The sequence below is a fragment of the Hippopotamus amphibius genome, chromosome 1 (assembly GCF_030028045.1).
Source record: "Hippopotamus amphibius kiboko isolate mHipAmp2 chromosome 1, mHipAmp2.hap2, whole genome shotgun sequence".
In the NCBI taxonomy this organism is placed as follows: domain Eukaryota; kingdom Metazoa; phylum Chordata; class Mammalia; order Artiodactyla; family Hippopotamidae; genus Hippopotamus; species Hippopotamus amphibius.
Genome location: NC_080186.1, coordinates 113102150 through 113123791, shown reverse-complemented (window position 1 = coordinate 113123791; position 21642 = coordinate 113102150). Strand labels below are relative to the sequence as shown.

General features: G+C 49.9%; 1 protein-coding gene across 4 annotated transcripts; it reads left to right on the top strand.

The window, feature by feature from the left end:
- Positions 1 to 6365: 6365 nt before the first annotated feature.
- SV2A (synaptic vesicle glycoprotein 2A) lies at positions 6366 to 20608 on the top strand. 4 transcript variants are annotated; one of them, XM_057745713.1, is made up of 13 exons: positions 6366 to 6449; positions 10029 to 10997; positions 12295 to 12475; positions 13278 to 13429; positions 13544 to 13677; positions 14331 to 14420; positions 14661 to 14771; positions 14960 to 15048; positions 15720 to 15884; positions 16094 to 16227; positions 17082 to 17288; positions 17898 to 18057; positions 18466 to 20356. In XM_057745713.1, exons 2-13 carry the CDS (start codon positions 10376 to 10378, stop codon positions 18647 to 18649), a joined length of 2229 nt encoding a protein of 742 aa, XP_057601696.1. In that variant the 5' UTR covers positions 6366 to 6449; positions 10029 to 10375; the 3' UTR covers positions 18650 to 20356. The 4 variants fall into 4 exon arrangements, with proteins under 4 accessions (XP_057601696.1, XP_057601704.1, XP_057601713.1 ...); XM_057745721.1 differs by lacking the exons at positions 6366 to 6449; positions 18466 to 20356 and adding an exon at positions 20400 to 20608 and having other exon boundaries at positions 10376 to 10997; XM_057745730.1 differs by lacking the exons at positions 6366 to 6449; positions 14661 to 14771 and having other exon boundaries at positions 10789 to 10997.
- The last annotated feature ends 1034 nt before the right edge of the window (positions 20609 to 21642 follow it).

Below are 21642 nucleotides of genomic sequence, written 5' to 3'. Positions count from 1 at the left end.
AACTGGTAAATCTATACAGTAGAGTACTGAGCAGCAGTAAAAAGGAATGAGGGAGGACTTCCTAGGTGGTGCAGTGGTTAAAAATCCTCCTGCCAATGCAGGGGACGTGGGTTCGATCCCTGCTGCAGGAAGATCCCACATGCCACGGAGCAACTAAGCCTGTGTGCCACAACTGTTGAGCCCATGTGCCACAACTACTGAAGGCCGAGTGCCTAGAACCTGTGTGCCTCAACAAGAGAAGCCACCGCAATGAGAAACCCACGCACTGCAATGAAGAGTAGCCCCCACTTGCCACAGCTAGAGGAAACCCGTGCGCAGCAATGGGGACCCAACGCAGCCAAAAATTTAAAAAATAAATAATAAATCTTTAAAAAAAAGTAGTAGATGCAGTAATTGAAGTAAGATCTGTCTGAACTCCAGAGCCAATTGCTTAGTCACATTATATTATTTTATATATACTGAATAAACACTTGTTGAATGAATGAATGTTTTGCCTTGCGACTTACTGGCTTTCTATATAAGCTATCCCCTCTTTTTAACTGGATTATAAGCTCCTCAAGGATAGGAATTTTGGTGCATTTGTTAGCATCTCCCACTGGAACTTTATGGTATCTTAAAGGGGCTGTTGCTGACTCTGTTTTGGCCTCTTTACCCTACCCATCCTGATAATATGTGCTTGGAGTGGCAGTGAGTAAAAGCAGTGATAAGATATAGGTGGGGATGATGTTGAGGAGTAGCCATTAAAAAAATTTTTTTTTGGCACACCACATGGCATGTGGAAGTTCCTCCACCAGGGATCAAACCTATGCCCCTGCAGTGGAAGTGCAGGGTCTTAACCTCTGGACTACCAGGGAAGTCCTGAGAGTAGCCAATTTGATGGATAAGTGGTGAAAGAAGCTACACCTTGAAGTACTATAGGCAGTGGTCAAAGACCCTGAAAAGGGACTTCCTTGGTGGTGCAGTGGTTAAGAATCCGCCTGCCAAAGGACACAGGTTCAAGCCCTGGGCCAGGAAGACCCCATATGCCGTGGAGCAACTAAGCCCATGTACCACAACTATTGAACCCGTGTGCTGCAACTACTGAAACCCACGTGCCTAGAGCCCATGCTCTGCTGCAAGAAGCCACTGCAGTGAGAAGCCTGCACACTGCAATGAAGAGTAGCCCCAGCTCACCACAACTAGAGAAAGCCTGCACTCAGCAACGAAGACCCAACAGCCAGAAAAACAAAAAACAAAAAACAAAAAACCTACAAAGTTCTGAAACCCAGAGCTATGAAGCCAGAGCCCTATATACTGTATGAATCAACTTATATGAAGCGCTAGAATAGACAAATCTGATCTACGGTGACAGAAAGGAGATCAGAGGTTGCCAAGGATGGGGAGATTGACTGCAGAAGGGCACAAGGGAAATTTTAGGGGCAATGTTCTTTATCATGATCAAAAGGGTGCTTACATGGGTGTATACATTTGTTAAAACACATGGAACTATACACTTAAAATGGATGCATTTAAAAAGAATAAGAGCTATGCACCTATATTGCCTCCATTCAAATCCTAGTTTTGCCACTTCTGAGTTGTGTGATTATATCAAGTTACTACTTAACTAATCTGTGCCTCAATCTCATCCGTAAATGGTTAACGAGGTTAATGTAAATGGTTAACAAGGTTAACGAGGAGGTGGGGTGAGTTAATCAATGTGAAGTTGTCAGAAAAGTGCCCAAGTCAGGTAAATGCTCTCACAAGGTTAATCATCAATACTAGACACCCATTTATCACCTCCTGCTCCATAGTCTTATTTCCCACACCCAATTTAAGCCAGTTTAAGAGCTGTCTGGGGGATAAGAGCAAGCCTAGACTAAAAAACTGGGACGACTCTCAAAAGGCAATTAATATATATTCTTTCAAGCAAATGTTTTACCTACCAGTTCAATACTCATATTTAGTGGGAGTAAGAAGAAATTTGTCACATGCACTACAGGTAACATTTAACTTAATTTGGAATAATCCTTCATTAAATGTTTACTTAATGGATACTGAAGATATCGCAGTGAATATATCAGATGAGGTCCTTGCTCGCCTAGAACTGAGAATCCAAGGTGGAGAAGATAAAAAATAAAACAGTAAACAAAAATAGTTTTAGATAGGGATATGTTGTAAGAAAAATAATAGTACTGGGTGATAGGACAGTGACTGGGAAGTAGGAAGGGATGTAGTTCTTTTAGACAAGGTGGTCTGAGGAGGTGACTTTTGAGTAGAGACCTGAATGATAAGGCAAAGATCTGGGAGATGGGAGTCCCCAGCAGAGGCAGAAGGACCCCTCTCTCCCCCACTCTGATGTGTTTGCACTGGGCATGTTGGAAGCACAGCAGCGATATCAGTGAAGCTAAAGCAGAATTGAAGCCTGGAAGAGACCCAGGAAAGAGGGTTGGAGGGAGCAGGCAGGGGCCAGATCATGCACAGCGTTTTAGATGCTGGTTAGGAGTTTGGATTTAATTTTTAGTATGATGGGAAACCATTGGAGGATCTGGGGAAAGGAGAGTAGTAAGATATCATTCAAGCTTTAAAAAAAAATTGCAGTATAAAATATAATCAGAAAGACACACAGATCTTAAGGGTATTTTTACATATGTATGCATGCTTTTAGCCATCATTTAGGTTAAAATGTAGCATATTCCCACCATGTAACCACTGTTTTCTCTCGCTGTAGATTAATTTGCTTTTTCTGAAACTTTATATAAGTGGAATCACATGGTATGTACTGTTCTTTTGGTCTGGCTTCTTTTGCTCAATATTTTGTTTGTGAGATCTTTTTATGCAGTTGTATATAGTAGTTCCATCTTTTAAAAGTTTATTATATAGGGTTTCCTATATGAATATACCACAATTTGTTTCTCCAAGTTTAACCATTCTTTGGCTGATAGACATTAGAGGTTTTTGACTATTACAGATAAAGTTGCTATGAAAATAGTTGGACTTCCCTGGTGGTGCATTAGCTAAGAATCTGTCTGCCAATGTAGGGGACATGGGTTTGATCCCTGGTCCAGGAAGATCCCACATGCCATGGAGCAACTAAGCCCGTGAGCTGCAACTATTGCACTGGGCATGTACCACAACTACTGAAGCCTGCGTGCCTAGAGCCCGTGTGCAGCAACAAGAGAAGCCACCTCACTGAGAATCCCGTGCACCACAATGAAGAGTAGCCCCCACTTGCTGCAACTAGAGAAAGCCCATGTGCAGCAACGAAGACCCAACGCAGCAAATAAATAAATGAATTAAAAAATAATGTTGAAGTCAAAATATAAAAAAAAAACAGCTTTATTAAATAAAAAAGAAAATACTTGTACTTGTGTTTTTATGGGACATACACACATTTGGGAGAGTATTTGCTGGGTTAGATTTGATTTTTAAAAATTAATTTATTTTATTGGCTGTGTTGGGTCTTTTTTTTTTTTTTTTGCTATGCACGGGCTTTCTTTAGTTGCGGTGAGTGGGGGCTACTCTTCGTTGTGGTGCACGGGCTCCTCATTGCCGTGGCTTCTCTTGTTACAGAGCACAGGCTCTAGGCACGTGGGCTTCAGTAGTTGCAGCACATGGGCTCAATAGTTGTGGCTCATGGGCTCTAAAGCGCAGGCTCAGTAGTTGTGGCACACAGGCTTAGTTGTTCTGCGGCATGTGGGATCTTCCTGGAGCAGAGCTCAAACCCGTGTCCCCTGCATTGGCAGGTGGATTCTTAACCACTGTGCCACCTAGGAAGCCCAGATTTGATTTGCTTTTAAAAGATCACCCTGACTGCTGAGATTAATGGGTTTTAAGTAAGCAAGACTGTAAATAGGGAAGCCAGTTAGGAGGCTGTTGCAGTAGCTAAGGAAAGATGATGGTGGCTTAGACTAGGGGGCAGTGGTGGAGAAGTGGTAGATACAGAATATATTTTGAAGGTAGTGCCAACAAGATTTGCTGATGTAGGGATAAGAGAAAGAAAGAAAACAAGGATAACTGTAGGGTTTTGGGCCTGAACACCTTGGTGAAAAAAATGAGGAAGAACTTGTTCAGAAGTTTGCTTATGGATCTGTTAAGTTTGAGATGCTTATTAGATACCCATGTCGTAATGTTGAATTGGCAGATGGTGATTTTGAGTTTGGGCTTGGTGGAAAGATCTGGACTGAAGATAGAAATGTGGGAATCAGCAGCATATAGACAGCATTAAGGTCATGGGTCTACCTGAAGTGATCAAGGAGAAGAGAGTAGGTGGAAGCAGAGACGGGCCTGGGACTGAGCCCCTAGGGACTCTAATATTAATGGTCCCAGAAAAGGGGCCTGTGAAGGAGTAGCTGGTGAGGTGCATGGGTCCTTGGTTCTAGGGAAAAATGATGAAGTCTTTCCTCAGAACAGGAAAAATATATACAACCTTTCTCTCCAAGAGTACAAGATTTCTATTTTAGCAAGTAATGGATAAGTAGAGAGTATGCAGAGTCATCTTAAAGAGAAGAAATGGCTCCTTGCCAGTAGGATTTGGCTATAACCTAATTGAAGATATTAACATATTTAAATAAAGAATATGTCAATCTAAAGAGAGGTCAGCAGTGAACGCTAGTAAAGGGAGAGTCCCTGAGGCCCATGTGGGCACAGCCTTTCCAAGAGCCATCCTGGAAAGAGTGCTTTAACCAGCAGTGAGAGTAGTCCAGGAGCATTGGCAAGGCTGCCCATCGCGTAGAGATGGGGGTGGAGAATTGTAGCCAAGAAGAGTTTTGTGAACCCATTGGCACGACTCCTTGCTGGGGATGGCCAGATGCCATTAAAGATACAGCTACTCCTGTTCAGTTATGTCATTGTGCATGTATATGTTGACATTATTATTCTGATTTGGTTTAAGGGAGAGAATGTGCTGGACCTGCAGCCCTGAGTTTTCCTTCAGTCTGAGAGCCAGTTAAATTTCTCTCTGTAAATTAATGCTTATGTATTATGGCTTTATATTTTAGTAAATTGTAAACTTTGTTGGCACAAAAACAGTATTTCCAAGATGTAGCTTTGGAGTCTGCGAAACTCCAAAGGCCCATGTCCTTGTCAGTGGTAAAATCAACACAACAAATACCACCTGTGAGGTTGCTTGGGCCACAGCCTGCCAGCCCTCTTCATGTAACATATCCCAGCATTCTGAAGCCTCCGTGTTTAGGAGAACAGAATCACACACCATTAAATATAAAAGGGACCTGACACAGCATCTAGTCCAAGCCCCCCATTTTCCAGATGAGAAAACTGAGATTCAGAGAGGCAGAGAACTGGACCAAGAGCCCACAGCTTATTGGAAGTGAGAACCCAAGTTAGATCCCCTGGTCAGTACTCGGTCCAGATAACCCAAGACCTTACCTAGAATAGGTAGACACGTTCAGTATGAACATCCCCAAAGCACCCCTCTCTTCTCACCTCTGGAGCAAAGACTTCACCAGGTGGTATGTCTTGGATCTCTAAGTCCAGGTTATTGGTACAGGGGCAAAGGAAAGATAAAGGAAAGAACTGAAACCAATTCACTTCTTCTTGCCCTGGAAGCAGAAGTGTGTGGGGGGGGGGTGGGGGGCAGGGGGGGGCGGGGCGGGGGGGCATGCGTGTAGTAAGAGAAAGTGGGGAAGAGTACTGAGGGAGTTCTTTTCTGAGTCTTTGGAGGAAATAAATGGAAGGGGAGATGCCCACTGGGTCAGGCCTGTTAAACCCCTTTAGCTTCTCTAACCTCTGCTGTCGCCTGCAGAGTGGAGGTCTGCACTGGAAATAAATAATCTGGAGTCTTTCTGGAAAGAGATGGTAGGTATCCAGGAGCTTCTGCCTCTGGCAGTTCAGGATAGAAACCACACCTTGTTATTCCTGCTTGCTCTAAAACAGCCAGGTAAACTTGGAGTGTGAGCACTCCGGATTCGGGAGAGGGTTATGCAAAGGAGTTTGGCTGGGAACGTGAGGAAGGGGAAAGGAGGCGATCTGAAGGCAGACAGAGCCCCTGAAATTCGTCCGTCCTGCCATTCTGGGGTTGGGGCGCTGAGAAAGGGGCTGCCTCATTCACCATCTCCCTTTTTGTCTTCCCACTTGCCTCCTTGACATCAGTTTTACTTCCCTTAGATTCTTTAGTCTTTAACTAGAAGGGGCTGGGAAGAGCCTGTGTCATCTCCAGCTGTCCCTGTGACAGCCCTCCTAGCCCCTTCACCACTTCTCCCCGGAGCCCCGAGTCCCTCCCCATCCTCTTTTCTTCTTTCACCCCCCCCCCCCAACAATGGTCTCTCCCGATGCTCAGTGGCGCGTGGGGGGGGGGGGCACGGGGGGAGGGCGGAGGCGGGGCCAGAGCCTGTGGGGGGGCAGGTCTGCATTGCCGCTTCCCCTGGTACCCGGAGCAGTCGCCGCTGCCGCCAGCCCCACCGCCGGGACCCCCGCCCTCACCCGGACTCCCTTATCCGGGGGACCCAGCCCAGGTGAGACCCCTCTCTCAGTCTCTCAGCTCCACTCCGCCCCGGGCAGAAGCATCCTCGCCTTGCCTTGCAGCCATTTTATCCTCCGATGCTTTGCTTGCGGGGAGGGTGACCGTCGCTCTTTAAGGGTGAGGGAATGGGTGGTGGTTTGAATGGACATTTATTGCGGTTGCTGTGCATATATATGGGGGAGAGGTGTTTTTCTCTACCATAACCAAGTCCCTACTACCCTCCTCAGATGTTAAGGGTGGGGGGTTGTAGGGTGGAATAGGATTCCCTCAAACTCCAATTCCCAATTCACCTTCCCCATCTCACCGCCCCCCCCCGCCCCCCCCCCCCCCATGAGTGATAAATGACCTTGGCTGGGGCCAGAGGATGGATGCTGCCTCAGTCTATGCGCCTGGACTTGGGTTGGGGTTGGGGGGAGTGGAGGAAGGGCAGGTGAAGGAGGGAGGGAAGGGAATGATGAACGGAAACGCTGGGTAGATAGAGGTGGTAGAAGAATAGGCTTAGGGGCAAGGCTGGCGGGGGCCGGAGGCAGTTGCTCCGGCGCGGGGGAGGGCGGAGGAAGGGGTGCTGGGTGCTGATAGGCACTTGTCCAGCAGCAGAATCAAGGGTGAGGGGAGGCGCTCAGAGATTCCTTTCAGTCAGTTCTAGGGGCTCGTCTCTTGCACCAGAGCTGGGCGGGATGCGGAGGGTCGGTCTCCATGCCTATGCGTGTGGAGGTCTCCCCTGCGTCCCTGCCTCTCCGTATTCCTCCTTGGGCATTCTCAGCTGACACCTTGATCTTCTTCCCTCGGAACTGTGGATACTCCGTCTTTCTAGGGTAGCTTGCAGGGAGGGGAGGTGAAGCCTTGGCTGTCCTGGGTGGGGACCAAGGCTCCATCACCTAGCTGTAATGGGAAGGGGTGCTCCAGAACCTCCCCCTCCAGGGATGTTTTGATAAGTGACTGCTTCTTAACGACCTTGTCACCTGGGCTTGGGTGGGTTGGGGAATCCAAGTGGCTTCCAGTCAGGGGCTTTGATGTGTGTGTGGGGGGGGGGGGGTGGGGGGGCGGCTTCTGGACGCCTCCCCTCTCCTCCCCCAGCCCGCCCCGATCCAGGGCTGATTGAGTTATCCTGAAAGGAAGAATTTGCTCAGTCTCCCCCCCTCCCCCCATCCTCTGCAGAAAATCTCCTGGGCACATTTTCCGGTCAGGTGAAGCCAGCCAACCTTAAAGGGCCCTGTAACCCTGAATCTTGTCTCCTTTAACCTCCATCTCTCCAAGTCCTGTCTCTTCTCCCACAGGCTCAGCCACTCTGTGCTGCTTTTGGGGCTAAAAATAACACCACTTCCTCACCAGCGCAAAGAATTTGTCTTCTTTCTCTCCCTCCTGACCTCCTGGGCTTGCTGGCCCTGGGGGAGCTGGCTGTTGAACCGCCATATCCTGCTGTGCGTGGCTCTGGGGGCCCTTCTCTACCCTCCCGTACCTCTCAGGGGTGATAGTGTTAACAACACAGGGCATGGCTCCTGGTGGGTCCATCTGCCTCCTTCAAGGTTTGAGGGGAGATCCTCGTTGGGAAAGAAAGGAGAGGCAAGCAAATTGCACGCAGAAAGGGGATTCCACTGTTCCCTCTCTTTCATGGGGGATGGTTTGGGCCCTGAACCACAAAGAAAAGAAGGTGACATAGGGGTCACTGGTTCTGGCCATCATGGTCCAGTGCTCACATTTGACCTGAGGGGGTAGGGCTCTGCTTGCCAGTGCTTCTTTCTGAACTACATAGCATTACTTACCCCCTTCTGCCAGGGCCACTGTGTGTGTGTGTGTGTGTGTGTGTGTGTGTGTGTGTGACATTTAATGAAGGCCCTGGATGGGTGGGAGCAGAAGGAGGCAGGATATTTTTAGGGGAATGATCTCTGATCAGAATCTAGTCCTGCTTCCTCTGCTTCTATCAAGGAAGAGGGGGTTCTCCTATGCCTGCCTCTGGAGGATGTCTTTTGTGGGGGGGAGGTCCTAGGCCCCCTTCATTCGACATCAGCCTCCTACGCAATGCGGTATGTATGAACTCCCTTTTCCTTGACTCTTGGAGGAGGAGCAGAAAGGATTAAGGGGGATTAGGAAGGGAGGCCATGGAGGAATGAGGTGCAGCTATAGACCTGAGACCCCCATGTTGGAAATGTATGTGTTTGATCAGTCATCTCCACTCCCACCCCAACCAGTGAAAGGGGGCCTATTTATGACATCCTGAAGGAAGGTGGCAACAGCCAGTTATCACCTCTTTCTTAGATTTTGATCTGCCCTTTCCACTTGACCTCAGGTTCCAGGTCTCCGTTTCTGTGAGTCTTCCATTTTTTGTCTGGAGGGAGACAAGGTGGGTCCAGCTGCTGGAATTCGTTTGAACACAGACAGAGGGGTCTTGGGATTCTGTTCTGGGAGGATACCGTAGCATCCAAAGCATCCATCCCTGCTTTGCCCTTGCTGTTTCTTTCACATTTTTCAATCTAATAGGAGGGAAGGAAACTAATAGAATGTCTATTTTGAGATTAAATTCTCATACCCACTTGGAGAAATAGAGATTATTATCCCCAACTTAAATATAAGGACTCTGAGGCTCAGAGATGTTAAGTAACCTGCTCAAGATCAGTTAGTAAACAGCAGAGCTGGGATTTCAACTTATGTCGTATAACTGTCATGTGCTTTGCACTGAACAAGCTTTCCCCTTGCCAGTATCCCTTTCTGCGGCTCACCCTAAAGAGCATCCGCAGGGGCTTTAGTTCTGGCGTCTTGTGAGGGAGTAGAGGGCATCTCACCACATTATTATCACCACAAAGAGTAATAACTAATATTTATTCATCAATTTGTATGTGCCAGGTACCACGGTAAAGAGCTTATACGCATTATGTCATTTAATCCTTACTTTCCCCTTCTTAAATAAGAGGTAACTAAGGCTTGGAGGTTCAGAGACATGCTATGGTCACTCAGCTGGTAAGTGCTAAAGCAGGAAGTCAAACTCAAGTCTGTCTGACTCTGGAAGCTGGAGCTTTCACCCACTGAGCTATGTTGGCAGAAGACCCCTCCTTCCTCCTTGTGAGGCCTGCAAACATGGAACCTGAGGGAGGGACTGTGGAAGCCCCACCTTCAGATGCCATCCGTGGGCTGAAGGCAACAGGTTGGAGGACTCAGTGCTCCTTCTATACCTTCTTCCCAAGCTCTGCCCCCAGTAAGAAAGCCAGACCAGACTAGAGTAGGGAGTTCGGGTTTCTCTATTTCCTCTTTTGTTCTTGGCAGGTTGGTGGTAAAGCAAAAGGTCTGATCTTGATGTGGGGCAGGGGGTCAGGAGAAGGGCTCTGGGTAGGTGACAGTGACTTTGGAGCAAAGCCCATGGGTCTAGTCTCCAAGGTCAGAGTAAGGGGGCTTCTACTGAGTGGCCCATGGTAGGCCCAAGTAGTCATCCCTTTTTGCTGAGTGGGACTTGAGGCAAGGAGACCATCTCTAACCCATGGCCCAGGTGGGGCTCTGGGTTGGCAGGAGCTCTTTGTGGGGCTTCTTCAGTGTCTTAGGCCTCACAACCTCCTTTTTCTCCCCCTTATTTTTTTTCCAGATCTCCAGAGACTCCTGGAAGAGAAGTGGCAGCTTTTTCTGAGTTATCCTGGCTCCCCAGCTTAGCCTCCCCAACCTGGCGCCCCCTCCCCTTCTTGCTCCCCCCCTCCCCCTCTCCCTTCCCAATGCACCCAAGTGAACTGGATGTGGGCCCAAACTCCTCTCCCTCCTTTCCCCTCCTAGACATTCACTGGCCAGGTCCTATATTCTCCTATTCTGTGCCCAAAGATACTTGAACATACTTCATCTAAGTAACTGGGGGAAGAGGTCTTTCTGACTCCACGAGTCCTTGAGCAAAATCTCAATAAGGAGTGGGGAGATCTGGTGACGTATTCCTAAAGCCCCATCATGGAAGAGGGCTTCCGAGACCGGGCAGCTTTCATCCGTGGGGCCAAAGACATTGCCAAGGAGGTCAAAAAGCACGCAGCCAAGAAGGTGGTGAAGGGTCTGGACAGAGTCCAGGATGAATATTCCCGGAGATCCTACTCCCGCTTTGAGGAGGAGGACGATGACGATGACTTCCCTGCGCCTGCTGATGGCTATTACCGGGGGGAAGGGGCCCAGGATGAGGAGGAAGGTGGCGCATCTAGTGATGCCACGGAGGGCCATGATGAGGATGATGAGATCTACGAGGGGGAATATCAGGGCATCCCCCGGGCAGAGTCTGGGGGCAAAGGCGAGCGGATGGCAGATGGGGCACCCCTGGCTGGAGGGAGGGGAGGCTTGGGTGATGGGGAGGGCCCCCCCGGGGGGCGGGGAGAGGCACAGCGGCGGAAAGAACGGGAAGAACTAGCCCAGCAGTATGAAGCCATCCTACGGGAGTGCGGCCACGGCCGCTTCCAGTGGACACTCTATTTTGTGCTTGGTCTGGCGCTGATGGCGGATGGTGTCGAGGTCTTTGTGGTGGGCTTCGTGCTGCCCAGTGCTGAGAAAGACATGTGCCTGTCTGACTCCAACAAAGGCATGCTGGGTAAGACTCGTTGATGGGGACTCTCGCCCTATTCTGCCCGAAACTCTGGAAATACTCCTGTTCCTGAGACCTGCTCCTGTCCTCACCACTGGGCTCCTAAGGACCCAGATCCCAAGATGTCCCCAGAGGGCTCAGGGTTCCTCCGCACACTCCCCACCCCTCTCCTCTGGAGGCTGGGTCATGGTGTGATTGCTTGTGCAAGAGAGTCCTGAGGGAGGGCAGCTGGGCTGGGGCTTGGGCCAGTGGTAGGGTGGTGGTCTGCTTCGTTCTGCATGAGGTGGTCATGTTGGGATGGGCCCCCATTTAATGTTTCTTCAGGGCCCTCCCTCTTGTTATCCTGATCCCTTTCCCTTTTGGGGGAACAAGAAGTCAGTTCCAAATTCCTTGGTTTAAATGAGGAGAGTCAGTTCGGGGTGGTGGGGGGAGGGGAAGAATCCGGGGGCTCAGCCAGAGAAGCTGGTCACCCTTGCTCTTGGTTAATCCCAGGGGTGTTCATGGGCCAGAGAGTGGTCTTTAATGGCCCTTCCTGTTGGGGACCTGGAGGGAGGAAATCCCCTAGATTCACCCAGAAGGGATCAGGTTTTGCTCTGTCACCAAGTTGCCATGAGATCTTGGGCAGTTCCCTTCTCCCTGGGGCTTGGCTTGGGCCTGGGTAAAATGCAGAGTTTGGAGTAGACGATTTTTAAGATCAATTCCAACTCTGATTTTATGAAGGAAGTAAGAACCGGAGAGTTTTAGGACCAGAAGTATTGGAGCTGGAAGGAGTAAAGGATGGATTTTGTGTGGGGGATTTCCTGGGAGGATTGAAGGAATGGAGTCTCTTTCCCAGGGAACATAAGAGACACCTCCTGCTGCTTTAAGGGCATCAAGGCAGAGAGATAGAGGGGACCCTGGGAAGGTGTGGGAATCTAGGCAGATCCATTCCCCATTCCAGGCGAGCCAGAGATGGGGGTGTCATATATCTGTGTGTGTGTGTATGTGTCTGTGTGTGTGACAGCAAGAGAGTTAGCGAGTGAGCAAGAAGGAATGAGAGGGAAAGAAAGAGGAGATTCTAGGGATCTCCCACGTCTGCATCCTTGCCTTTGAACCCCTGGCTTGCAGAGATGGCCTTCCATCTTTGCTCACCATAACTCATCTTTTCTCACTTGCTCTTATCTCCGGGGGGGATTAAATTCTAGAAGTCCTTCAGATCCTCCATCCATGCTGCTGCAGTTTGAGCTCATTTAAATGTTTGGCAAGTGAGAGAATTGAAATGTGTCTGCTTATACCCCTTCTGCCCCTATTTTCCTCTTTCCAGGCCTCATTGTCTACCTGGGCATGATGGTGGGAGCCTTCCTCTGGGGAGGGCTGGCTGATCGGCTGGGTCGAAGACAATGTCTGCTCATATCACTCTCAGTCAACAGCATCTTCGCCTTTTTCTCATCCTTCGTCCAGGGTTATGGCACTTTTCTTTTCTGCCGCCTCCTTTCTGGTGTTGGGTGAGTGTCCACCTGCTAAGCCCCTGGAGGGCAGGGCTGTGCCTTGGTCACTCTTATATCTCTAGGGCCCAGCACAGTGCCAGGCACACCAGAGGCACTTCAAATATGTGTGAGTTGAATGAATGAATTCCTTTCCTTTCCCACTGTCTTCAGGCCAGCTTCTCCCTGTCCAGGACCTGTCTACTGCCTGTCCAGAATGCCATTCCATGTCTGGTTCACTCCTGAGTCCTCCATCCTCTGCTTTAGTTCCATTCTGCGCCTGGCTCCGTGAAGAGTCCTAGTGGGTCCCAGCTTCATCCCTGGGTACCTGTGAACCCTTGAGTTATCCCCTTCCTAGAGTCTGAATATTTCCTATATTCAATAACAGACCTTGTTAATACCCCCACCTGCCAAAACTCTGAAGCCTTGACCCACCACCTCCTACACTTTCTCAGCCACCTGCACGCACTCTCTGCATTGTCTCCAAGCTGTTTTGGGGCCTGCTCCCATATACGTGCCCTCAGATTCCCCTTTGCTCTTTTTTTCTTTGGGGATTTCCCCTCTTTCCTGTAATTATCTTCCCTCCCTTCCTCATCTTTAAGATTCAGTGTTTGTTCCTTCCCACTCCCCGAGACCTGCCTGTCTCCCAGAGTCCGGAGGATGGGTGCTTGATGACTGGTGGTGAGGGAGCTTATAGGGCGCATGTGAGAAAGAGTGTCTTTAAAAGGTCCGGAAGATGAAAGGGACTTGGGATCCACTGGGGCAGGGAAGGGATCAGGAATGTGGCCATTTTCCAATGCTGAGTTCTTGCAATGCCCTCCAGGATTGGAGGGTCCATCCCCATCGTCTTCTCCTATTTCTCGGAGTTTCTGGCCCAGGAGAAACGGGGGGAGCATTTGAGCTGGCTCTGCATGTTTTGGATGATTGGTGGAGTGTACGCAGCTGCTATGGCCTGGGCCATCATCCCCCACTACGGTGAGCAGCCCCAAGAAAATGCACCCCAGACTCTCTCTCCTCTCCTGTGCTCCCTGTGGTAGGACCCTCCGGCCTCTGGCCTCTCTGCTGATGCTCTGACTCTGTCCCTGCCAGGGTGGAGCTTTCAGATGGGGTCCGCTTACCAGTTCCACAGCTGGAGGGTCTTTGTCCTCGTCTGCGCCTTCCCTTCTGTGTTTGCCATTGGGGCTCTGACCACACAGCCTGAGAGCCCCCGTTTCTTCCTGGAGGTGAATGGGGCTGGGGCTGGGGCTGGGCTGGGGGCAGGGCAGCAGGGGCTCCTGTGTTCAGACACCCACTGTGGGTTTGGTTTGGTCCTATGTGGCTGCCTTCCTTCCTCACAGGGTCCAAGGTCTGGGGGACTTTACCTTGCTTCCTTTGTCTTAGAATGTATATTTCCAGAGGAGTTCTCCGGGTGGAGAGGGTGTCTGCTCAACCATGGGTGGCTTAAGGTTTTGCAGGCAGGGGTCCTGGCCTGGTCCTGACTTTAGAGTTCAAAAGAGGGTCCCACTGCCTCCTCCTTCCCCCTCCAACTTTATCTTGAACAGCAGGGATAGGATGCTGCCCCTTCTCTGACTATATACTTGCCCCCCATCACCATTTCCCTTGTTTTCTGTTTTCTCTTTCCATCGTACCAGAGGATTCCCTCGGACCTGGCTCAGGACCCTGGGCTCCCCCACTCTTACCCAAGTCTGATGAAATCTTGCTGTACTCCCGCTTGGGCTCTTTCAGAGTGGATGATGGATGTGCCCATAGGTCAAAGGGTTGGGAGTAGGAGCCTTTTTGGCCCTGTGACTCCAGAAGCCAGGTTGAAGGAGGGGGTCTATAACCCTGGGTCAGGGAGGGGCTAACCTGGATGTGGGGATTGTGTCTGTGGCTCTAGAACGGGAAGCATGATGAGGCCTGGATGGTACTGAAGCAGGTCCATGACACCAACATGCGAGCCAAGGGGCATCCTGAGCGAGTCTTCTCAGTAAGCCATAGTCCTCCCCCTCAATCCTCCAAGCCCCCACCTGGCCTCTCTCTGGATACCTCCCCCCAGTCCCCACCCACCTTCCTAGGCAATTCTGGCCACACTCTCCCTCAATGAGATCTCTCGGAGTATCATGTCCACCTCCTGCCTCCCATTTTGCTACTGCAGGAGAAACTGAGGTACCGGGAAGGGGTGGAAAGTACAGAGTATGTGACTGCTCACTCCTTTCCTTGACCCCAGGTAACCCACATTAAGACAATTCATCAGGAGGATGAGTTGATTGAGATCCAGTCAGACACAGGGACCTGGTACCAGCGCTGGGGGGTCCGGGCCTTGAGCCTGGGAGGGCAGGTAATGGGGGATGGGATGGTGGAGAGAGAGAAGGGAGTGGGAGAGATGGAGAGGGAGGCAGGGCTCAAGTCTGGGCGTGGGGGTGATGCGTGAACTGAAGGGTGGTGGTAGGGCAGAAAAATGGGGATCTGTAGGTGCTAGAACTACTGGCGAGCAGCCACTGTCTGACTTTGCCCTGTTCCCCCCAGGTTTGGGGGAATTTCCTCTCCTGTTTTGGTCCAGAATATCGCCGCATTACTCTGATGATGATGGGCGTGTGGTTCACCATGTCGTTCAGGTGAGGAGGTGGGTGGGGCGGGTGGTATGTGGCGGGTGTGACGGTTTGTGGGTTGGGAGATAGGTAGGTGGAGAAAGTGGAAATGAAGGGGATGAATAATGAGGGAAGATGCTGCTCAGATCCTCTCTGGTCCTCCACCCGGCTCCTCTACTTCACTCATTAATCCAACAAACTTGTATTATAGGCTGAACAGTATTAAGTTTCTATTCTGTGCCAGGTACTCTGTTGGGATAGAATAGATGTGGTCCCAGTCCTCATGGAGTTTCCATTTTGGTCTGGGAGCTAGACAGAACTAGCTGTAAACAGTGTGAGGAGTGCCATGGTGGGGGAAGTGCTCTGGCTTCCCGGCCCAGATCGGGAGTAGGCTGGGGAGGGGATCTAAGTCCTGAAGGATGAATAGGAATTAGGCTGAGGGTGGGATGGGGAGACTGTTTTAAGCAGAGGGAAGAGCAAATGTCTGGGAGGTAAGAAATAATATGGTGGGAGAGTTAGAAGAGCCTGAAGGCCCCCAGAACCACAGCAATTGGTGAAAGATGAGATGAGGTGAAAGATGAGGCTGGGGAGGTGAGCAAGGTCCTAACATGGGCTGACTCCTTTACTTCCCCCTCCTTCTGGACTGCATGGTTCTAATCTTTAAGCCCTGTCTGATTCCATTTCCCCTGACTCTTCAGCTACTATGGCCTGACTGTCTGGTTTCCTGACATGATCCGCCATCTCCAAGCAGTGGACTACGCAGCCCGCACCAAAGTGTTCCCTGGGGAACGTGTAGAGCATGTGACTTTTAACTTCACCCTGGAGAATCAGATCCACCGAGGGGGACAGTACTTCAATGACAAGTATGTGGGGACCTTTACACTTGACTCCTTCCATCCCTGCTACCCTTGCCTCTTTTGTGAGTCTGGGGGTTTGGAGACAAGGTGTTTGGGGGCAAAGACCTGTGGTTCTCCTCAATGCTGCAGCTTCCCATTGCGTCACTAAGGGATTGGGTCCTGGAGGAGGGGATAAGGATGAGGCGAAAGTGGCTCTCAACATCCTGGCCTTACAGGTTTATTGGGCTGCGTCTGAAGTCAGTGTCCTTTGAGGACTCGCTATTTGAAGAGTGTTATTTCGAGGATGTCACATCCAGCAACACCTTTTTCCGCAACTGCACGTTCATCAATACTGTGTTCTATAACACTGGTAAGGCGGGGTAGCTAGTGGCTGATAGACCCAAGGGTTGGGTGGACCTTGAGCCGGGGAGGAGGAACCTTCTTCATTCCCTGGCTCAGGGTTCTCAAGCCGAGCTCTCTGGAGCCTTGGAGACGGTATGGGGGCCTGTTAGCGACTACCAATACTTACAAAAATCTAACGGAAATTGAGCATTTTTCTGTGATAAATACCACATCTGACAAAGACATCAGGTTTCTTTGCCTTTGGTAGAATTGAAACAGCTCAGCGTGGTGAGATTAATGCACTTTTGAAGAGGGCAAAAATCATTCACAACAGTGTCCTTGGGAAAAAAACATTATAAGGGATATGTGGTGGAGAAAAGGGAGTCAGCGCCTTAATCTATTTCTTTAACAGTGATTCTCAAACTATATGCACACGAAGTGCTGGCTTTGTGAGCTAGACTGAGGTTTCCCACCTCTAAATGGAGGACTGGGTGAGTTTTCCCACCCTGCAGGAAAAAATAATGGGTAGGCTCTTTAATGATTTTTAATATCTTGTTCAGTAATTTATCCTCAACTCATGGCACTGCTACTGCTTATAGTCACCTAGAGCAGACAAAAAGAACAGGAAAGAAGCAGACACTATTCATGAGAAAACGTGGCCACAGCCAGCCGCTCTGTCTCATCTGGTAGACTATGGTCACTTTGTGCTGTAACGCGTCCTAGTTCCCGTGGTGGTGGTATCTGCTGCTTTGCCATGAGCGCCCTGAATGATTCTGAGACACCTCCCTGCTAAGCCCCTCAGAGGCAGAGCCCTGAGCATAAGCCGTAGCGGCCCCCCCCACACCTGCCATGACTGTCCGCCTTCTTGGCCTTCGCCCCCAGACCTGTTTGAGTACAAGTTTGTGAACAGCCGTCTGGTGAATAGCACATTTCTGCACAACAAGGAGGGCTGCCCACTGGACGTGACAGGGACGGGCGAAGGCGCCTACATGGTGTATTTCGTCAGCTTCTTGGGGACGCTGGCTGTGCTTCCTGGGAACATTGTGTCTGCCCTGCTCATGGACAAGATTGGCAGGCTCCGAATGCTTGGTAAGGGGGAGAGGCTAGGTGGCGGCGTGTCAGAACTGCTTAGGGGCCCGGGGGACATGGGAGGCTGTCACTGGGCTTCTCACCTTCGTCTGTGGAAAGCTTAGCCAGAAGCTAAGACAGAAGGTTCCATCCCTCACATCTTCTGCTTGGGGGTGGCAGCAGGACAGGGTGGGGTCTGGTGGGGAAGCTCCTCTGGGGGTAGAGGTAGGCAGAGTAGCAAGTTCAGGGCACAGGCTTTGAGGTCATGGGTTTTGAATCTCAGCTCCAGCGCCCACTTTGGACGAGTTACTTTACCTCTGTGAGCCCAGCTGTCTCATCTGGCGGTGACGATATTACCTGTCTCATGAGGTTGACTTATTAGCAATGTGCGTAAACCATCAAGTTGCTTGGCCCATAGCCTGCACTGAAGACGTGGTTGGTACTGATACTGTTAATAAAAAGACACTTATGAGGGAGGCTGGGGATGAGTGAAAAGCCTTCCTGTTGGGTACCTTGGCAGGAAGAGTCTCATCCTCGGCTGCCCTCAGCGCTGGGCGACAGGACAGGGTGGGCCGTGGATGGCTTTCGTTGGGGCCAGGCTCATGCTGCTTTCTCCTTCCCTGGCTCTAGCTGGCTCCAGTGTGATGTCCTGTGTCTCCTGCTTCTTCCTGTCTTTTGGGAACAGCGAGTCAGCCATGATCGCTCTGCTCTGCCTTTTTGGGGGGGTCAGCATTGCATCCTGGAACGCGCTGGACGTGTTGACTGTTGAACTCTACCCCTCGGACAAGAGGTAGCTGGAGGGTAGTGGGGTAGGGCAGCAGGTTTAGGGGATCAGAGGGCAGGACAGAAATGGGGTGAGGAAGGGGTCTGATTGGGAAAGGTACCTTTAGGGGTAAAAGGGTACATATTCCCCTTACGTTTCTCCTCTAAAAGCTGGTAGCTTTTGTATTCACTGTTAACCTAATTTTTGGGTGTCCTTTCCCGCTTGCCTCCCAATTTATCTATATTCCCTGATGTGCATCTCTCACCTCTCTAATCTCTCCGTCTTTCCCCTCTCTCTCGGACACTGCCTGCCATCCCTCCTTCACTTTCCCACCTACCCACCCTTGCCCTGCAAACCCTCCATGCCTCTTGCTTTGTCTCCCTCCTGGGCCGGGCCCCTCCATCCTGTGTGCTGCGCTGGGGGACTCCTGAGCAGGACCACAGCCTTCGGCTTCCTGAATGCCCTGTGTAAGCTGGCAGCTGTGCTGGGGATCAGCATCTTCACATCCTTTGTGGGAGTCACCAAGGCTGCCCCCATCCTCTTTGCCTCAGCTGCCCTTGCCCTCGGTAGTTCTCTGGCCCTGAAGCTGCCGGAGACCCGGGGGCAGGTGCTGCAGTGAGGGAGTCTCTGGGGCTTGGGGGTGGCAGGCACACTGTGAGACCAACGATTCCTTCCTCCCCTTCCCTGCCCTGCCATCCGGGCCCCCAGAGCCCTCATTTCCCACTCCCCTGTTTGGTGTCTTAGCCGTATGTGCGTGTGTGCATGTGCGTGTGTGTGTGTACGTGTGTGCATGTGTGTGACCCCCTGGGCAGGGACTGTAGGGAAGGTTCCTCCATCCCAGTTTTGGGGTGCAGTCCTATTCCCCACCTCCTACCACCCTTGACTTTGCACAGGAGAAGGCTTGGCCCCACCCTTCTCCCCCAGTGTTAGTGAGGGCCCTTGTTCTTCCCGGCTCCTGGGGCTCTAGAACAGGCTTCCTGCCTTCCCCCTCATTCCCTCTGCCTGGGCCCTGGTAAAACCACAGGCATGTGGTTATGCCAGGGGCTGGGGCCTGGTGTAGACCATGGACCAAAAGAACTTAGAGTCGGAAGGGCCTAGGGTGCCCTCTCACGCCTCCTGTTGGATGCTGGGGGAGTAGCAATAAACCTCAGCCCCCTGGCCTCCACGTCCCCCTCAATTTGGGCTACAAGTAAGGAGCCTGCATTTTATGAAATTAGCTTTCTGATTCTTATTTATTTATATATTAAGTTCTGAGGCAGCTCAGAAGGACTGTGTGTGTGTGAATGCTTGTGTACACTTATGTATGTGTGTGTGTGTGCTGTGGGGTGGGGGTGTCATTCTACTGTCCTAAGATACAAGCCAAGGGTAATTTCAGTGGACACACACACATCCCTGCCTCCCGTAGTACCTGCCCCAATCTTGTTTCTGTGCCAGGCCTGGGTGGGAGGAGCCCTAGGCTGGGCTGGGATAAGAGTCCCACAGTCTGGGGAGCGCTGAGGTCACCTGAAAAGTTCCGTCTCCTCCCCTCCTCTCAAGAAGCACAGGCCTCCTCTGGAGTGAGAGGCTCTACCCACTACAGCACAGACAGGAACGGCACAGCAGCCCTCCCACCTTCACCCTGTGCCCTCACGGGCAGGGAAGCAGGGGAGGGAAAGAAACCAGTCATACGGTCAAACCAGCAGATCAAAAAGCACAAGGAGCTGGGGCGGGGCAGGAACGGGGGCCTTCCCAGCAACTCCCGTCAAGTGGGAAGAGTTTAGGCAGTGAGCCAGGGACCCCTAATGCAGAGACCAGAAGCCTCCGTTTCCCCATCTCACCCTTTCCACAGGATGGCCCCTGTAGGTTAAACTGCCCCTGCCCCACCCTACTCTGTGTGGCTGCTTTCTTTGGTGCCCCCTTACCCCACCGTAGCTGTGATGTGTTGTAGTTTTTAGCTGTTTGTAAATGTTTAAAAAACGTTAAAAGGAAAAAAGTGAAAACAACAACAAAAAAAGAAAATCCAAATTCACCCTCCTCATGCTGCGTCTGGTGCCCCCTACCCTATGGTCACTCCCATTTTGTAACACTGAATCAGGTGGTGACTGTTTAACTCTTTGATGTCTGTGCCCAAAGGACTGCCTTCTCCAGTGCCCAGTGTACGCGTGTGTGCCCTCTTTCCTCACCCTTCACTTGCTGGACGTGGCCCTCTCCCCTGCACCCCCCTGGAGGGACCCATCCATCTCCCTTACTCTCCTGGGGAACCCTAAACCCAACTCTGTTGATGTAAAAAATGAAATGAAAAATATTGATGAAAAATAAAAAGGAAACAAATCCTTAACATCTAAAATGGCTATGTCTGCTTCTTTGCCTTTACCTACATCCAACTCCAGGACACTCCTGGGAGAGAAAGATGATGAGATGGGAAAACAGCTCTTCTCTCTCCAAACTGAAGGCCAGAATAACATGATGCATCACATTTACTTCCTGAGTTGACGTCTCTATCCTGAACTTGCCACTTCTACAGATGCAGGGTCCCCTCAGTCTCCTAGATTTGAAAACTTGGGGTAATGTCCTACAACTCAATAGCAGGAAAACTAATAACCTAATTAAAAAAATGGACTAAGGACTTGAATAGCCATTTTTCCAAATAAGACATAAAATGACCAATAGGGGTGTGTGTGTGTGTGTATATACCTATTGTATATATAGCTCAATGTCACTAATCATCAGGGAAGTGCAAATCAAAACCGTAATGAGATACCACCTCACACCTGTCAGGATAGCTATTATACACACGTAAAATGTTGGCAAAGATGTGGAGAAACTGGAACTCGTGCACATTGTTGGTGGGAATGCAAGATCGTGCACCCACTCTAGAAAATGTGGAAGTTACTCAAAAAAACAGAACTATCATATGATCCAGTAATCCCACTTCTGGGTATTTATCTATTTATCTTGGAGAGGTATTAGCACTCTTGCGTTCATTGCAACATTATCACAATAGATAAGATGTGGAAACAACCTAAATGTCCATTGACAAATGACCGGATAAAGAAAATATAGTATATACATACAATGGAATACTTGCCAGCCTTAAAAAAGGCAATTCTGCTAAGATAAACCATGGGGACATTATGTTGAGTGAAATAAGCCAGTCACAGAAAGACAGATATGCATGATTCCAATTATATGAGCTATCTAAAATAGTCAAATAGAATCACAGTGGAATGTTGGTTGCTAGGGGCTGGGAGGAGAAGGAGATGGGGAGTTACTAATCAACAGGCATTAAATTTCAGTTAAGCAAGATGAGTAAGCTCTAGAGATCTGCTGTATGACATTGTACTTTTAGTCAGTTATGTATTGTACACTTAAAAACTGTTAAGAAGGTAGACCTCATATTTAGAGTTTTTTGCCATAATAAAATATTTACAAAAACAAATTTAAAAAATATAAAAACTCCAAAAATGAAAACACATAAAAACTTGGAGTTATATTTCTTGACAATAGAACCAACTTTCCTCCAAGTTCTCTTCTGTGTTTTCTAAAAATATAGTTTCCAGATTCCATTCTTGACTTGTGGAATCAGAATCCTTTTTTTGGAAGAGAGTTGACCTAGAAACCACATTTTAAACA